This window comes from Zeus faber, assembly GCF_960531495.2.
Source record: "Zeus faber genome assembly, chromosome: 3".
Classification (NCBI taxonomy): Eukaryota; Metazoa; Chordata; class Actinopteri; order Zeiformes; family Zeidae; genus Zeus; species Zeus faber.
In genome coordinates this window covers 18117066-18135177 of record NC_137190.1, presented here as the reverse complement: position 1 = coordinate 18135177, position 18112 = coordinate 18117066, and the positions used below count along the sequence as shown (strand labels likewise).

General features: G+C 45.7%; 1 protein-coding gene across 1 annotated transcript; it reads right to left on the bottom strand.

The window, feature by feature from the left end:
• Window positions 1–1399: 1399 nt before the first annotated feature.
• Window positions 1400–17649, bottom strand: dbndd1 (dysbindin domain containing 1; the record flags this gene model as incomplete). The annotated part of the gene is made up of 4 exons (XM_079997771.1): window positions 1400–2255; window positions 9804–9941; window positions 14603–14758; window positions 17619–17649. The coding sequence occupies 4 exons, from the start codon at window positions 17647–17649 to the stop codon at window positions 2101–2103; spliced, it is 480 nt and encodes a 159-aa protein (XP_079853897.1). The 3' UTR covers window positions 1400–2100.
• Window positions 17650–18112: the final 463 nt, after the last annotated feature.

Here is an 18112-nt window from a genome sequence, read left to right as displayed (position 1 = left end):
TGAATGACTCCCCGCTGCTGTTGCACACCACACATGATAAACGGTTCGCAGCGTTTCAGACCAAGTCCTGAACATGACCTTATTCACACAGCTTTTTTGTTTTTTGTTATCAGATGCAGAAAATGCCGAACACAGTCTCGATTTAATCTGAAAAGATAGTTTTGTTGCTGGTAGGAGGAGTTGGATGCACAGATTCCTCTTTCTGTTCGCTGATTCTGTTATGACTATCACTAACACACACACACACACACACACACACACACACACAATAAATCACGCCGACAACATTTTTTTTTTTTTCTTCCCCCAGATTTTATTTGTTTACATCAAGTGTTACTGGATATTAACGGTGCTGCATCTTGAATGCTTGTCACTCTTGGTGAATATGAGATTGAACTTTCCACTGTGGTACTTACTGCGGGACTGATCTGCTATTCCCTATCATTAAAAAAAAACAGAATTGCATAATTCTGTCAGCAGCAGACTGTTGGCACTTTAACGTATTTTTTGGCATACATGAGAAATGATAAAAGGTAAGACAGCAAAGGTTTAAATTCCACTTGAAATGCTTAAAGTATCACCCATGAAAATACTTGAAATCTTTGCAGCAGCCATTTCCAACATGAGCCATCACACATAGAGGTACACATCTTTCCAGATGAATGCTTCTGAGCGTGGTGGACGTCACTCGTTCTTTCTTTTCATCTTAACCAAGTGTGAAAACAATTCCGGACGGCACTGTAAAAACAGTTCCGTGAGAGAGGGGTGTATTTTTTTTCTTATGGCAATTACTTGCCAAACCACAAACGCTAAATGTCAGAACGGAGAAGGTATGGCAGAAAAAGACAAAAGCTTAGGAATGATCTGATTTAGAGTACAATCCAATTTCCATGCTCAGGTTTACCCGAACAGCCGTACACAAGCAGGTGGATTTTCTCAGGCAGCGCGTTATGTCATAGTCACAGGTTGGGCCATAAATATGTATTGCTCGAGATTTCAACTGTGAAACCACTATCAATTCACTCCTGTCACTCTCACTGTGCTGGTCCAGCCCTGAGAGGTCAAAGAGGACGGTGCCGCCATTGTTCTAGTGGTCACATACCCTGTTTGTCACCAAATCACAAAGCTTATACTTCTGGCAACCCAGAGTGCAATAAAACCCCTTTCATGAAAAACACAATGAATTTCCTTTTTACTGCGCGCGTGTGTGTCTGTGTGTGTGTGTGCCTGTGTGTGTGTGTGTGTGTGTGTGTGTGTGTGTGTGTGTGTGTGTGAGAGAGAGCAAGAGAGAGAGAGAGCGAGAGGGGGAGACTGAGTGTGTGCATGAGAGAAAGATCATCTTCTCTCCATCCTTCAACACAAGCACAGAGCACAATGTCAGACTTTGATGTGGAAAAAACTGTCCATTAAACACCGAGTGGAGGTGGGAGCGGCCTCTTTAGTCTGCTCTGGCTCCCCCTTCTTGTCCGATCTGGTCGCTGTTGTCTTCTCTGGTCCACTCTGGTCTGCTATAGTCCATTCTGGTCCGCTCTGGTCCACTCTGGTTTGCTCTGGTCCACTCTAGTCCGCTGTAGTCTTCTCTGGTCCGCTCTGGTCCCCTGTAGTCTTCTCTGGTCCACTCTGGTCTGCTATAGTCCATTCTGGTCCGCTCTGGTCCACTCTGGTTTGCTCTGGTCCACTCTAGTCCGCTGTAGTCTTCTCTGGTCCGCTCTGGTCCCCTGTAGTCTTCTCTGGTCCGCTCTGGTCTGCTATAGTCCACTCTGGTCCGCTCTGGTCTGCTATAGTCCACTCTGGTCCGCTCTGGTCTGCTATAGTCCACTCTGGTCCGCTCTGGTCCACTCTGGTTTGCTCTGGTCCACTCTAGTCCGCTCTAGTCTTCTCTGGTCAACTCTGATCTGCTCTGGTCTGCGCTGGTCCACTCTGGTTTGCTCTGGTCCACTCTGATCCCCTCCAGTCTACTCTGGTCCGCTCTGCTATGGTCCGCTCTAGTCTGCTCTGGTCTACTCAGGTCCGCTCTGGTTTGCTCTGGTCCGCTCTGGTCTGCTCTGGGCCTCCGCCTCCTCTCCGCGTCCAGCCTGCGTGTTCTGCTGCGGTCGGACGTCACGGCTGCTTGGGCCTCTCAGACTTCATGAAGGGCTCCGTGGTATCTGAGTCGCTGTGGTACTTCCTCTCCCTCGGCGGCTCCACTTTGCTGCAGCGCGTCCACGACGGGGAGCGCATGTATCCCCCTCTGGGCAGGATGGACTGGTGCGGACCTGATGTCACACAATGACAGAAATATACAGCATATATAATATATAAATATACAGACATGGACGCCCAAAGCTACAGTCATAAGTTACCAAAGTAATGATATAGAGATACAGAGAATGTGAAAAGAAAAACTGCACACGAACACAAACATATTGTACTTGCATGGTCATGCATATAAAAAGGTGAGTCTGAAAGTTAGAATTAACAATAACTATAAACCGCTGGATAAAAAAAACAAAACATTCGGACAAATGTGGAAAGTTGTGCGTTTTTTTTTTTTTTTTTTTTATAAATATATCAAATCTGTACTGCTTAATAGCCTACGTAATGTTTTAAAAATTATATGGCCAGCTGCACTTTGCACCACTAGGTGGTGCTGTCTTCCCTGTAAGGAACTGGAAGGAGGACACTTCACTGCACTTAACAAAAGTCTGGATCTTTTTATTGGGCTTCTGTGTAACTGGTGAATGAGAGAGAGAGAGAGAGAGAGAGAGAGAGAGAGAGAGAGAGAGAGAGAGAGAGAGAGAGAGAGAGAGAGAGAGAGAGAGAGAGAGAGAGAGAGAGAGAGAGAGAGAGAGAGAGAGAGAGAGAGAGAGAGAGAGAGAGAGAGAGAGAGAGAGAGAGAGAGAGAGAGAGAGAGAATTTATGCCGTGTCCGCTGGATTTTAATGAGCAGAACAACAACACCGGTGTCGGTGCTGAGCCTCGCAATACCTGCCTTGTTGGATTCTGTGTGTGTAATATGTCTTGTCTCGTCTTTGTTTGCATACAAAGCCTGAATGCAGTAGAAAAAAGAAGAGAGGTTCACGAACCAGACCATGCAGGTTATAAGATGAGACTTAATTATTCCCTTGGGTGGAATTCAGGAAATGTAAACCATTATGCACCATTAGGATGCAAACAGTTTGCTAAAAACCCCTCCCACCCTCCACGTATGCAGCGCTCCTTCATATTCAACTATTATGCCATTATCCAAATGATTCCACACATCTTGATGTTTGCATACACTGTATCAACACATCAACACAATTTATTCACGCATCAGTTGAAGTTCTTATTTTACGAGCTCATTCTGTTCCTATGGTCTTGTCCGGCTCATCACGGGGCAGTGTTCCTCTCCTTGGAGGGATGATAAAGAGTGCATTCAGCGACGTGGCTGTGCTGCATGCGACGGCGGAGGAAGCCACCGAATTGATCCAAAGTCTTGTTTTCCAGTGTGACGGGCAGGGAGGGGGGTCGGAGCCTCTTGGGGAACACGAGTGGCTCGCCTCGCCTCACAAACATGTCTTTCTGGATCGCGCGGAGAGGGTCGGGGGACGATAATGCTTGGGAAGTGGACTGGGACAAAAATGGCTCCAGATCGGGACTTGAAAGGGGGAACGTCCTGTTTCCTCATGTGTACCCCCCCCCCCCCCCCCACTCTCGGGTGTGATTCCAGCAGGTAGACGACGACCTTTTCCGGCCACACACTCCTGTAAGCATCCTAATTATGATCAGGGTTAAGGCAGCGGGGGGTTAATGGCCTTGCTCAAGGACACCCCGCAGCAGGGAGTGAGGAGGAGGACACAGCATTGATTTATTTATTTTTTATTTTTTTTAACTCCTTCCCCTTTCACACATTTCCCCCCGGACAGTCCCGACATTTGAATCCACTTCCAATGACAAGCCTTTATATTTGCCTGCGTTATTCTATCCTGACCCGGGTTCGGCTGGAGGAAAATGCTATTAATGCTAAAATGCTAATGCTTTGTTCCACCTTGAGGTGTCCTAACTGGCAGCTGCCCAGCGCTTTAAAGCACATCCTCATACATTATCTACATTTTATTACCAGGAGCTGAGCTGGATGTACATGGAAATGTACTCTCAGCATTCAGTATATATACAGTGTATATATATATATATATATATATATATATATATATATATATATATATATATTCCTTTTTAATTTCTATTTATATGTGTATATGTAGTTTATTCGATTTTTTCAGTCTCTTTTTTGACTTGCACTGTCAACTTCTGCTGCTGTGACGCCTGAATCAAAGTGTTATCTGATCTTATCTTATTTGGTCAAACAAACCTTAATCCAATATCGGTGGCATGTGACAGGGGCCAGAGTTTGGATTGTCATGTAGAGCCACGGTACACGTGAAACTATGTTTTCAATGCAAAGCCTCCTGTCATGGAAGCCGTCGTAGGAAAAAGGAAAAAGTCTTTTTAGCTCTGCAGAATTTATTCAGGGTTTCTAATTTGGTCATCTGATTGTCAGTGTTAAAAAAATAATAATAATAAATGAAATGTCACTGTTTGCACATTAACTGTAGGTGCTTACACTGATGGGAAGGGAAGAATATGTAACGGCTAAAGCAGGAAAAGAATCTAAATTAGGAGACAAAGCGAGCGTGAGCGCAGGGAGTGGACGTTTTGTTCGCGCGCTCAGATGATATTTACATTTTAAATGTCTGGTGAAGGACACAGCCTTGTATCCAGCAGGGAAGAGTGAATTATTTAGGAGCCTCCATTTAAAATGAACTCAGTCACCCGCCCTCCAGCGCCGTCATGGCTCCCCTCCCTGTTCCACCGGTGCTCCCCTCTTCCTCGCCCGGCTTCCTACAACCTGGACACCTTGACCCCCCCCCCCCCCCCCCCCCCCCCAGCCCCGTCGGCGCTTATGGACTCCCTGGGAGAATTATTTGACGATGAAGTGGATTCAAGACCAATAATCGTTCGCCCGAGCAAGACCAATAATCGTTTGCCCGAGGAATGACGGTGAATCCTTAATCGCCGGCATATACGGCTCTGCCCGTGTGCTGTTGTGACACATGCCGTTATTCTCACTTTTTCGGCAGATTTCCCAGGGGCGGGAGGAGGAAGAAGAATGCGTGTCGGATAACCACAGGGGTCAGGACAACCAGGGAGGTTTTAGGGAATCTACATGCAGCAGCTGCACTTCACAAATGAGATTTGTGATGTAAGTTGCTCGCGGGATAAATCCTTTTCTCCCACGCACGGAACGGACACCACCCGCTGCATTGAACACACTCCCAGGAAGCACTGCGAGCCTGCGTGCTTCCTGGAGAACCTCCCGTCCTAAATCACATATTAAAAAGAGGACTTGAAGTACTCGAGCAAACGCGCAAACCAACTAACGAACTAACTTCTCCAGGGCGAACCATGCTCCACCCAATTTGTTTCAGAAGAAAAAAATAGTCAATGACAGAATATAATTAGAATTAAAGCTACAAGCAGCGATGACCGGGTCCTCAAAGTGCAAGTGTCGGCGGGACCCGATAAATCGGCTTGGAGGAGTCCGCCAAAGTAGGACCATGACAATGACCCGAAAGCGACAAAAAAGTCAGGTAAACAGTGCCTTTTTTCCCCAACATGACATTTTTTGTAAGTCTAGTGATGTTAAATACATGCACCGAATCTTGTGAGTTTTCATGGGAAAAAGTGAATAGGTTTGAGGTTTTGAAATCTTAAAGAGGGCGTGGCCGGCCATTTTGCCACGCCCATGCACGGGACCATTATAATATCGATGGGGGGACCGGGGGGACTCGTGTGCAAAGAAAAAAGCCAACGCAATTTGGCTGAAGAACAAGGAGAACAAGAACAAGACTAAACAGCAATAACAATAGGATTGTCATCCTACATTCTGTACACGAGGACCCTAATTAACAATGACTATCCTAGTAGTATTTTTTGGTCATAAATACAACTATTTTATAAATAATACCTTGTTTGCTGCAGTGAAATACCCGCTCTTGAATTTGGTTCCTATTGCACGGTCGTCAGTCCCTCACCTGTCAATCATCGACATTGATATCTACGTTTTGCATTTACATCTTTTGCGATGAGCGCACAAGGAAACTGATCAGGATGTTGGAAAAGGCCCAACTGTTCGGCCCAGCGCCAGGAGGATGGCTGCTATGTGGAGCTGCAGATCGTTAACTTTGAGGAAAGGATATAACAGGATATAAGGATATTACTCTCTAGAGGTGCATACTGGTACACATTAACTACTCAGCACGCCACACAACACTGATTCAGATAGTTTACAAACACCAATATGGAGTTCATGTGCTTTTATATGAGCTCGTCGGTCTCCCGCTACTTTGGGACTTTATGGTCTGGCAGCACAAGGCAGCAGATGTTGAGGCCCGGGGCTCCCTCCCGCTGCACCTGCACCGTCTGCATGCAGCGTGAGGCTGACGGAGGCCATAGACACCGTTTTGTGCCGGTGCTGATAGGCCTGTTTAACGCCAGAAAACGGATTGATCCGGTGCTGAGACGCTCGGGCTGGGATGGTGAAAAGAGTTTGAGTTCAGGACGGGGCAAGGCTTCATATCAACCAGTTTGTTTCAAGGACAAGTGGAGCACTTGGAGACAGTGAGGACTTGTGCAAATTCTGAAAAATGGCTAGGGATATTTTAAAGAGATGTACTTAAAAAATAAAAGGTTTTAGCAAGCAATATACAAGTGTGGGTAAGAGTAAGACTGAGGATACAGTTTTGTCGTTGCGTTTTAATGAAATATACATCCTCATTTAAATGTGTGGTGTCGGATGATAGTGCTGGTAATTGTAGACTGTTAATTTCGGCATCACAATGTGAGCAATGTTGCTGCTTTAGACCATCATCTAACATGATGTGGATTAGCCATGCAGTAGCAACGAAAAAATGGGAGCGGGACTGTACAGTATCTTCCCCTTCCAGAGTGAACTGTATAATACACAGAAAATTTTGTTTTGTTTGTTTTGGATCAATAATCAAAAGTAATTGATCGGAAGAGTTCCAGTCAAAACACGCCGGTTTAAACCAGACTAATTTACTGGTCAACTCTTTGGACGAGAAACTCTTTGAAAAGGATCTAGTTGCGCCCATGACAAGCTCCCTCCACAGGCACATCATGCCAGATATCTTCTAGTTGTGAAATATAATCAAATTTTCAAAAGAGTCCTCTGTCGAGCGCAGATAGCGCTCCAGAGCAGTCGGCTAATGGGACCATTACTCAACGCGATAACCCGCTGCTCCACGGTAGAACTCTCCAATGAGGACAAATAGCGAGAGCCGCTGCAACGGTTATAAAAGTTATAACAAGGGAACTGTAGGAGGAGGAGGAAAAAAGGGACCATGACAGGAGTAGCAGGGGGTAAAAGTAGGTTTATACTCTGGGGAAACCTCCCCCATTACGTTCTGTACGCAACACTGGCCTGTGCAAATCTGTCTCCACATCTGTCCGTCTGTAAGGATCGGCTGCTGAGCCAGAACCACTGCCCGCGTGACTAAGCCGTTCCCTATCCCTCACCCAGATTTAGGACCTCACCTCGTGATGTGGTGCAAAGTTTGGCGGGATATTTCCGGAATATAGCGTGCACAACTTGGTGTGCGTTTGGATGCGGTCACAGTTGCTGTGAACCTGCATACTTTTAACATAATGTCCACGTGTCTTTTCCTGCAGCCTCTATCTTAGTACTGGTAGTACTGGTATTGACCTTCTCGTCTGAGTCCAGTAAAGAAAGACAAGTGGCTCCGTCTAATTTGAGAAAATGGTCTTAAGATGATGTATATTCATGACCACAGAACTTTGTCCCAGCGCTCCAGAAGCATCCCATTGGCATTTCCTGTTAAGACGTGTCTAAGTAATGCCATCGTCTTTCTTCACCAACGGTGAAAACAGACCAATGTTCCTCCAACATTAAAATATTTGGTCAGGACGTGTCTCGTACGTCATTGACTTCACTTTTAGAAGGTCCTCATGTACACAGAGTCCACAACCTCCTCCAGAGCTTTGAGAGATTAGAGCTCTGAGAGGAGTTTCACCTAGAGCCGCTCTCTCCACCTCCACTGCTCTTCTGTTATGTTGGTTATTGGTGTGTGTGTGTGTGTGTGTGTGTGTGTGTGTGTGTGTGTGTGTGTGTGTGTGTGTGTGTGTGTGTGTGTGTGTGTGTGTGTGTGTGTGTGTGTGTGTGTGTGTGTGTGTGTGAGAATAGCACCAGTTACACACCGACTACACACAGTCACTGAGTGCAGTGATTCTCCTTTTTAACATCAACGACCCTCACTTTGACAAGCGCTAGGCCACAGACCCCATTTGATAGGATTTTTTTTTTTTTTCGAGAACCCCAATCTAAGAAGATATTTATCGTTAGATGATTGATGGATGATTTAGTCCAATCTTCCATACCTATCTAGACTATAGTTAGGAGGATAACAGTGAAGCTGTCTGCTACTGAATACTACTATCTGGACAGTCATCATTATTGTCAATGTAATAATTTCGATCTTTAACTATTAATCATTTTGCCTAGGACCCCATGGGGCCTCTTGAAGGACCCTTGAGGGGTCCCCGAACGCCACATTGAGAACCACTGGTCTGGTGCATCAGAGAAATCAATGGGAAACATGAAGACTGGTTTGGATGATGGGATGGATCTATTTGTGTCTCCCAGTTTGACCTTCAAAGATACACATATGGTTTGTTGCTCAATTCCATTTATGATGTGGGTTAAAAAAACATATATTGTAATAGTGACTTGCTGCCTAGATACAGGATGCAGTGTCCAGACTTACTAGTCTATAATTTCATTATGATATCCACATTTAAGACAGAATGTCAAAGAAGCTTTTTCCGATCCAAAAGTTTGACTCAAAGATGTGAGTCTTGCCAATTAATCCTGCCTGTTAATCACGCCGCTGATAACTCTTCACGTAAATATTTAGCTATGAAACCTGGATGGTGCTGTACCCTGCTTGACTGTTCAGGGATAAGGGGAGTATCAAAGGGAGGCCTCCCTCTCAGTATGCAGCAAGAGGGAACATGGTCATAAATAAAACATGGAGCGCATTTTTTGCTTCCTTTGGCAATTTGGGCGGAAGGTGATTTTGTTGTTTTTATTCTCTTCCTGCTGCTGTGACGAGTGTGCAGGTTAAGTTTTCTTGGTTTATGCAGAAAAAGGCAGGATCGGCGTGCTGCCAGGGGCATGTGTGTTAATAACTATCTAACACGGACACTCCCAGTTAAATATATTCATGCATTCTGATTGTTCATTCGATGTCTCACATTTGATTCATTTCCCAATGGCTATGTTGAGTGGAATCAAATTATTATTAATTAGCTCACAGCATATCCCACAAAACTCTTAACGAACAGAAATACGTTATTTTCGCTGCATATTAAGTCACATTTCTAATGATTCTGTTGGTTCCTATCAATTTAACATTATTCATCAATTAGAATAAACAAGCTATCGTCTACCATTTACCTGGCAACGTGACGAATCACCATTTGGATAAGTAGTGAAGGCAAAAAAAAGAGGAAAACTATAGGGGGAGAATATTCTAATTCAATCACGCCTTAAGCTTGAAATACTGTGGAACGGTGCATAAAACATCAAGCAAGGCCTCTCAGTGGATAGACTCAAAGAATAGTATATCCATTATTTCATGGATTTCATTCATTCTTTCGATTATCCATTTGTCCTTGTCCGTTCGAGGCCCCTCTTCTCCTCAAAACCCGTCAACAGTCCGTGTGCGACCATACCCGACTGACCTGCTGGGGACTCATTGTGGTTCTCCTCATCCGAGTCAGCAAAAACCTCCGCCAGCTCCTGGTCCGACATGTCGGTCAGCTCCGTCAGGTCCAGCAGATCGAAGTGCACCTCCAGGGATGACACGCTGCTCAGGGGCTCTGAGGGGCACGGACACAACACAGGCAATAGCTACAGTCTGGCATCAAGAGCTGAATTTTTGTTGAGTTTTTTTCCCCCGGCTAATTTTCACTGGAGTTTATATCCAGTTTGTATTTATTATCCATTTATCGATAATAAATACACAGTGTGCGAAGACTCTCTGTCATAGTCATCACTATAGGTTGACTGGATTTGATTTCATCTGCGCAAACATAATGCGGCGATGAATTTAGAAATATCTGACGACGGTTGTTTTTCCGGCGTTTCTCCCTGGGTGACTATTCTGTTCTGTGCCTCACACTCTGCCTCGCCTAGACAAAATGGGGGAGTTGGGAAAAAGAAAAAAAATCCATCTACATCCTCCCGGGACTGCAACGTGTCTTGTTTTTTTGTTTTTTTTTCCTCTGGTGGGTTTCAGCCACCTGTTTCATTCCGCTCAGGTCTCAGACGCCCGCCGCTTCGTACAAGAAGCACAGATGGGGCTGTAAACATGTCCTCCCGGCGCCTAGAATCAACGTGACGGGATCAGCATTCCGATCAGACGACTTCCAAAGTGTCACTATGACGGAGTCTATTTTGGGAGCTCGCCCCCTCCCGAGTGCTTTGTTGAAGAAACGCTTTAACTCTGTGTCTTTTGTGGTAACATGAGGATTACTTTAGGTTTGAATTGATCTGCAGGTGCGATGACAGCGCAGTGTTAGTTAGCTGTAGCTGTGCTGTGCAGCCACAAGCAATAAGACCTGAGTTAAACACCACAAGGCGTGCTGCAATCTGTGTGTGTGTGTGTGTGTGTGTGTGGGGGTGGGTGTGTAAGCAGGGGGTGGAGGGGGTGTGACTGACGTGTTTAAAGCTGCTATTATCCCGCGTCTCCCATGTGCCACTTCCTCGCGTTTTAAACTCCGTCCACAGTATTTGCCACGACTGGGATTTGTTACATCCTCCTGATTCCCGCTGAAGCCTGTTTGTGGAGTACAAGAACTTTAAACGACATCGGAACGTAATGCAGAAAATCAGCTTTTTAAATATTAAGTTTGACTAAATGTGTCTAAACGAGTCCTTTAGAGCTGTTCCTGCGTAAAAACAGAGGGACGTGCTTCCAGATTGAAAGGCGTTCGCCACCTTCTTTGCGCCTCGTGAGTATTATTATTTTTTGAGCGTGTGCAAAGACGGTAAAGAAACCACGGTCCCGTCGCAAAACATAACGCCGGCGATGAGAGGGGGAAATTAGAAATTCAAGAGAAAAGAGGAAAAAACTGCGAAGATCAGAGAGAAACGGCAGGGAAAAAAAAAAAAAAAAAAAAAAAAGGGAAGAAGCCGGAGTCGACGGTGTTTGAAGTCGGAGCTCCAACGTCTGAAGTGCAGGGGAGCGGGAGCTGAGACGCACACTCCTCCTGTCTTGGAGGTAGTTTGCGACGCGTGGTTTAAAGCGTGAAAGGGGGAGAAAGCCACAGTACCCCATAGTCAGGCATCCTCCTGAATTAGAGTCTACAAAACATGCCCTGTATAGTTGTCAGCTTTGTCATGTTGGTATTATTGTCTGTGTCCACACATTAAGAGCAGAACGGTAGAATAAAACTGGCATTCCTACGTTAATGGCATATTAATTTTAGGTATATGCCATTAACACAACTACGCAAGTAAAAGAACCACGATAACCAGTCTACAATGTACAATCACATAAAGTCAACTTCTCCCATTTTCCCACTGGTGAATTATTATTATTTGTGTAATTCTCACCCGTACGGTTGAGTCAACTCAATGCATTCCTCCCTCCACGTCACACTCGTGCATGTTTGTTTACACGCCTTCACGCTCGATCCTGATGAAGCCTGGAACCTGCCACCCACAAAGCCAGCGACTTAATAACAGACCAAAAATACGATCTGCGTATTATCTACGCATACACGTGCGATGCGGAGAAGGATTCGACATGAATATATCGACTAGTGCGCTGCTTTATCTTTCCGCGAATCCCCCGAGTCGGTGCGAGAATAACGGCCGTCTGAGAGAGAACGAGAGAGACGAGACAAATGGGCTCGCACGAGCTGAGAACGGCGGCGATTCAGCGAGCAAGCAAGAGAGACGGAGGGAGGAAAAAGGACCAAGGTTAGCGAGACCAATACAGTTGGGAGGTTCGTCATCTCTAAATTCTTCTCGCGGCCAACTCGTTAGGAGGTTTTGAGTGTGATTTTGGCGGGGAAATGAAGCGTGGTATTCGTTGGGATGAGGGAAGACACGTGCAAACGAAAGAGAACCGGCGGCCGATGAGACGACTCTCTTCTCTTCTACTATCTATTGCGGTAAATTTCTCGATACCTGCACGTGTGGCAAGGGGCGAGAGAGCAGATGAAGAAATTGGGGGAACAGGAATAGCTTCCTCCCCAGAGGTCGGAACAAGGCCGCCCATGGCAGCGTGCCTCTCTCACCCTCCTTTCAGGGAGAGGGGAGAAACCAGAGGTTGACCAATTTAAGGGGGTGGGAAAACGGCGGAGGATGAAAAGTGAAAACAGTGAGAACAGACCGCCCGCCTGGGGGGAGAGATGAAGCCCGGCTGGAATAAAAAATTGGGAGGAGCGGAGCATCGGGAGAAAGGAGGCATTGAAAAATAGAGAGGGGGTAGAAAGATGGAGAAGTAGTGAGTAATATAGAGAAATTCTATCTCCCATTTTTATCTCCCCTGCATCCATTCTAAACTGGTTATAGCCTTTTTCCATTGCCCCCCTTCCTCCTCCTTATTTTATGCGCCCCCGCCCACACACACACACACAAACACACACATACACATACACACACAAACACACATACACACACATACACATACACACACACCCATTCGCCTTAAATAATTGATCAGTAACACGTTCTCCTTCCCAGGCCGACAAAAACAATGGCCTCCATCTCGGCAGCCCCTGCTCTGTGGGCCCAGAGCTGCCAATAGAGGATTCAGACCACGACTCCCTGCCAACGCAGATGGACGCTGCTGAGTTTTTATTGTGCTCTGACCTCAGGCTTTTGTGTTGAATTATCTTAGCAGTCACCGACACGTAATTGTTTGCAGGCATGGAAGGATGTAGGCCCGAGGGCGACATTTCTTTTGTTTATTACTTTTTTCTACTTTTTCTACTCCTTGTTTCGTTTTAATTCCCTCCTCTTCCCCTTTGCCCTATTATAAATAAATAAATTAAGACATCAATGTTAATGAAAGCAGATAATAGGAAAGAGGTATACTATTAATGAATAGTTTTGAGGGAAGTGTGGGATGGATGGGGCCGTCCGTCAACTGGACGTTCCCCTGATCCCCTTCATCTTCTCACCATCCAGGACCCCGCTGTTCAAGCCTGCTGAGGCTCGGGGGCGGTGACTGGGATTTTTGGGGAGGGGAACACTGTCAAACCCCAAAAAAAGAGCATAGCAGTATAGATACACAAAAAAGAGCATAGACAGCCCAGAATAAAGAAGTACAAATAGAAAAGGTGTTGTACAGAGGTATGATTGACATAGTAGTTTTTTATATATCATTGTATAAGAACAGCTTTCTAATGTCTGGATGATAAACCACTTTTTACAGGTTTACCAGTTACATTTCCACGTCAATTTCTGACTTTTTGTCAGAAACAGAGTTCCTTTTTTCTATTATGTACAGTCATTTCACGTGTGACAAGTGATGAATGGCAAAGTTTTGAATCCATTGCCAGCCTACTTCCCCCACATCCATTTGGCTCACAGTGTTGACCACACTAGCCTGCCAGGTGTCATGGCCGCCAGTCAGGATAAAGTACCAAGACGGTGACATTATCTGCTCTGGCAAAGCCGAGTCCCCGAACAAGTGTTTATTTAGGCGAGTATGGATAATGGTTTCCTTGTAGAGCCCGCATCCATCTCTGCGTTGCTTTGCCTGCGGCTGGGCCTGGGGACAGAGCAGCCTCTGTGCGGGACCGACCCACAAAGGAGCTTCTTCAGGAAAGAGCTTTGGTGTGAGAGAAACTGAGGCCTCCGCACGCAGAGTGACCGCTCAGGACCCAAGAGATCTAACCTTCCAATGATGAGGGAAGATCATAAAATATGTAGAAATGACGGTAGATTTGAGCACAGTCTTTCATTGACTGCACACTTCTTAAATAGATTCAAATCCATCTATGGCCCCAATAAAAACAAAACAAAAAGTCAATTTTTAACTTGAGTGGTCAGCGTTGTTGTTGTTTCACAGCAATGAGTTCCCGAGGACGAACCTGATGGGGCTGCAAAATATTTCATGAATTCCCTGTATTATGATATTATGCAGGTCAAGCATCTTGCAATTGGTGTTCCATCCCCAAGTCTATGGAACCATCTATCCCCCACTCCATCCATTCACCATCCATCCATCCATCCTTCCCCTACTGTGTCCATCCATCCCTCCATCCATCCATCCAACCCCCGCTATTATCATCCATCCATCCATCCATCCCTCCTTCAATACACCCATTATTCAATCATTGCTCTACCCATCATCCATCCATCCATCCACTCATCATTCTATCCATCTACCCATCATTCCATCACTCGTTTCATCCATCACGACTGAACTATTCTCAACACTTATTGGGTCATCCATCCTATCCACCCACTCAACCTTCCATCCAGCCCTTTCCATCCACCCACTGTTCCAACCACACCTTACCCCTGTACTCACGTCTCCGCTCTGTGACATGCAGCAGGCTGGCGGTGTGCCCTGCGAGGCCTCCGTCCTCCTCCCCGACCGGGTGGTGGAACAGCTCCTTGGACAGTTCTGCTGAGCTGGAGGGCTTCAGCAGCTTCTGGATGTCTTTATTGGGCTCTGTCAGGATAGGCAGAGTGACAACCACAGAGGTAGATTGAATAAATAATTGACAGGTATTACTTATGGACTTAAATATGGATGGTGAACATATCAGATGTCTTTTTTTTTTTCTTAACCTGCATTTATTTTTCCATACCCATGAACATTTATTTAGCTACAGCATGTCTCTTTAATAAGAAAGAAGCAATATAACTTTCATTCTAATTTCCAATTTTGCATTCCTGGAGTGAACAACCGTAAAAGCCTCATGGTGTTTCAGAAAAAAACCCCGATATAAATCCACTTTATGCTCCCTCCCACACACGCACACGCACACGCACACACACACACACACACACACGCACGCACGCACGCATGCACGCGCACGCACACACACGCACACACACTTGCACACACGCACACTTCCAATTGAAAAGCAACCTGCTCAGTTACAATGAAATGTAATAGGAAAAGGATTGGAGAAGGCAATTTATTTGCTTAATGTATTATTGCTTTTCCTGGGCCTTACTCTGATTTTCTCTATCTGAACTAATTTCAGAACAGCCCTAATACCTAAGACCTAATAATGAGACAAGAGCAGGTCATTAGACTAGAATAATACAATGTTCTGTTGATCTATTGATAATTAGTCTATTGATCCCCTATAGTGTGTGTGTCTGTGTGTGTGTGTGTGTGTGTGTTTGCTTGTGAATGCTTGCTAATTGTGTTTCAGATGCTCCCTCACGTCTCTTCAAGTGGTTGAGTCACAAAGAGGACACAGGAGAGGGGGTTACATTGGCCTCAAGTAGACTTCAGAGTTTGGAAAGATATCCAATTGAATTATTTCATCATGCATTGTGTGATGTATCCTGTATCGATTCTGTATTTTTTTTAATGTAAAAAGCATGTTACAGTAAAATGTTAATGTTGGGGTTACCTGTGTGTGCATGTTACTGTACAATATGTGTCTGTGTGTGTGTGTGTGTGTATGGGCGTGGGCATGGGCGTGGGCGTGCGTGCGTGCTTAGCCTGCAGAGACAGCAAATACATGATGGAATCCAGTTTTGTGCTGGCTGTGCCAACCAGCGTTCATTGTTGGCTATTGATTGATTTCCCTCCAGAGGCCCCAAATAATTTGAAAGACCGCAGCTTCCCCCACTAAAATGAAATAGTCGGCTCAGTGTCTCCCAGCGCCATCGTTTAACAATGTTCAGAACCCACCGTAACATCTGTCTCTTTGATTGAGTTACCAAGACGGTTTAAACATCGTGTCAGTTGCCACAGTGCTGTTTGTTTACTCCTCCCGCATGTGAACATGAACACGCCAACCACGAACACCCAGAAAGATCTGCCCGGATCCCCAAAAAGCGTCCCAGTGGAAGGACACCCTTAAAGGAAATGTGGGGAGGTACGGGATGCCATATCTAATAAACGTCCAAAGAGGTTTCCACGTAGAGGCTGACCTGGTAGACAATCAGTTGAGAACCAGTGGATCTCAACCAGGGGTCCTTCCAGAGGTTCCAGAATTTATTTATAAGTAAAATGATAACTAGTCAAACTTCACCCTTATTGACAAGACGTCGGCAGCGTCAGGGGATGTGGAAATCAGATGCTAGTTCCACTGTTCCACTCTCCCTAACTACAGTATAGACAGGTTTGGTCCGTTTTGGACTAAATCTTATCTGACAAAAACAAATTGGGGTCCCGGGGACAAAAATCTTATCGGATGTGGGTCCGTGCGTATTAAATTGAGGGCCCTTGATCGCTGATAACCAGGGGAACTGGATCAGCGCTGCACAGTGAAGACTCAGAGGACACTCTGAGCCGTCCCAAAACAATCCTTTTGTGGGCGATGGTAAGCCCTCTTTCAAGCCATCATGCATGACTCCCTCCGAATCAGATCGCCATGAGGTCAACGGGGAGCGGGGCAGAGAGAGGGGAGAGGTGGGGGAAGAGACGTTTGTTTGCCGGCGTTTTAATCAAACTCACTATCTTGCTCCGATAAATCAATATTGTTTTTGGCCAGGCTGGGCAGGAGGCGATGGTCCCCAGTTGTCCCGACTACACCTTTCCCAGAGAGTTCATCGTAGTTCGTAACCTGGAGGGTTTGGGTGGTATTTCGGATGTCCGGAGTGAGAGTGTAGGCATTTGTAGACATGCTGCTAATGTTAGTCCTTTTCTTATATTTAACAACCAGATGGGGTTCCCATTGAGCATAGTTAAGAGTTAAGATTTCGGAGTGTCCAGCGGTCCAGAGAAGCATTCCAATTTTAGCATCTTACACAAAAGCATCTTAGACATTTTCATGTCTGTGATCTGGTTCCACATTTTTTTTCACTCTTTTGTACGGATTTGTCGAATGGCAATGTCTGTGAACACACTTCTATGTTTGTGAGAGAACAATATAAATAGATAGAATAGATAGAATCATAACCTTACGCCGAAGCGGAAACAATTTGATCAATACTTACGTAATAATTATTATTATTTTTTTTAGTATAACCATACGAAACCTGGGGATATTGACACTACCAACTGCGTGTGCACGCCCTACTCATTTGTATATGACCAGACTTGGCAGTGGTCTTACATTGCAATGAAATCAAAAGAGTTTCCCTGGAAGCCATGATGCTCGGGCTAACCTTTTCTTTTTGTGGATGGCAACTCTCTAAATGCATTCCAAACAGGTGACCACCCCCAGACACAGTCTCCTGCACCATCCACACAGAGCAATGCTCATTCACACCGAGGCAAGCTATTCACACACCACAGGGCTAAGTGTGTTGTTGGTAAAATAACGGAGACAAAGAAAGCACTGTCACAGCTGTGGACATGCAAATGAGGGATGAAGATGATGGAAAAAAAAAAATGTTCTCACCTGGACTCCCTGCCCCTCCCTGTGCCTCCATGCAGAGAGAGTCTCGCTGCTCACAACAGCAGCATTAGAGTGTGGGAAAAGGAGAGGGAAAGGGAGTCTTTGTGTGTGTGTGTGTGTGTGTGTGTGTGTGTGTGTGTGTGTGTGTGTGTGTGTGTGTGTGTGTGTGTGTGTGTGTGTGTGTGTCAGAGAGAGAGAGAGAGTCCAACAGACAGAGAGATGGAGAGATGTATGTAGACAGAGAAAAAGAAATGGGGGGAGAGAGGGAGGGGAAGAGAGACTCCTGCACTCCACAGACTCCGTTTTTCTCAGCCCCCCCCCCCTTTTTTTTTTTTTTTTTTTTTGTCGTCCGTTGTTCTGTATTCCACGGTCGGCTGCTGTACGCTGCCCTCACACACGCTGAGAGCACCGGTGGCTCGGCTCAGCCCGCTGCACTGCACCGCCACACACTGGGAGACGACCAGAAAGAGGGAGAGACGAGGGCAGCAGCATCATCA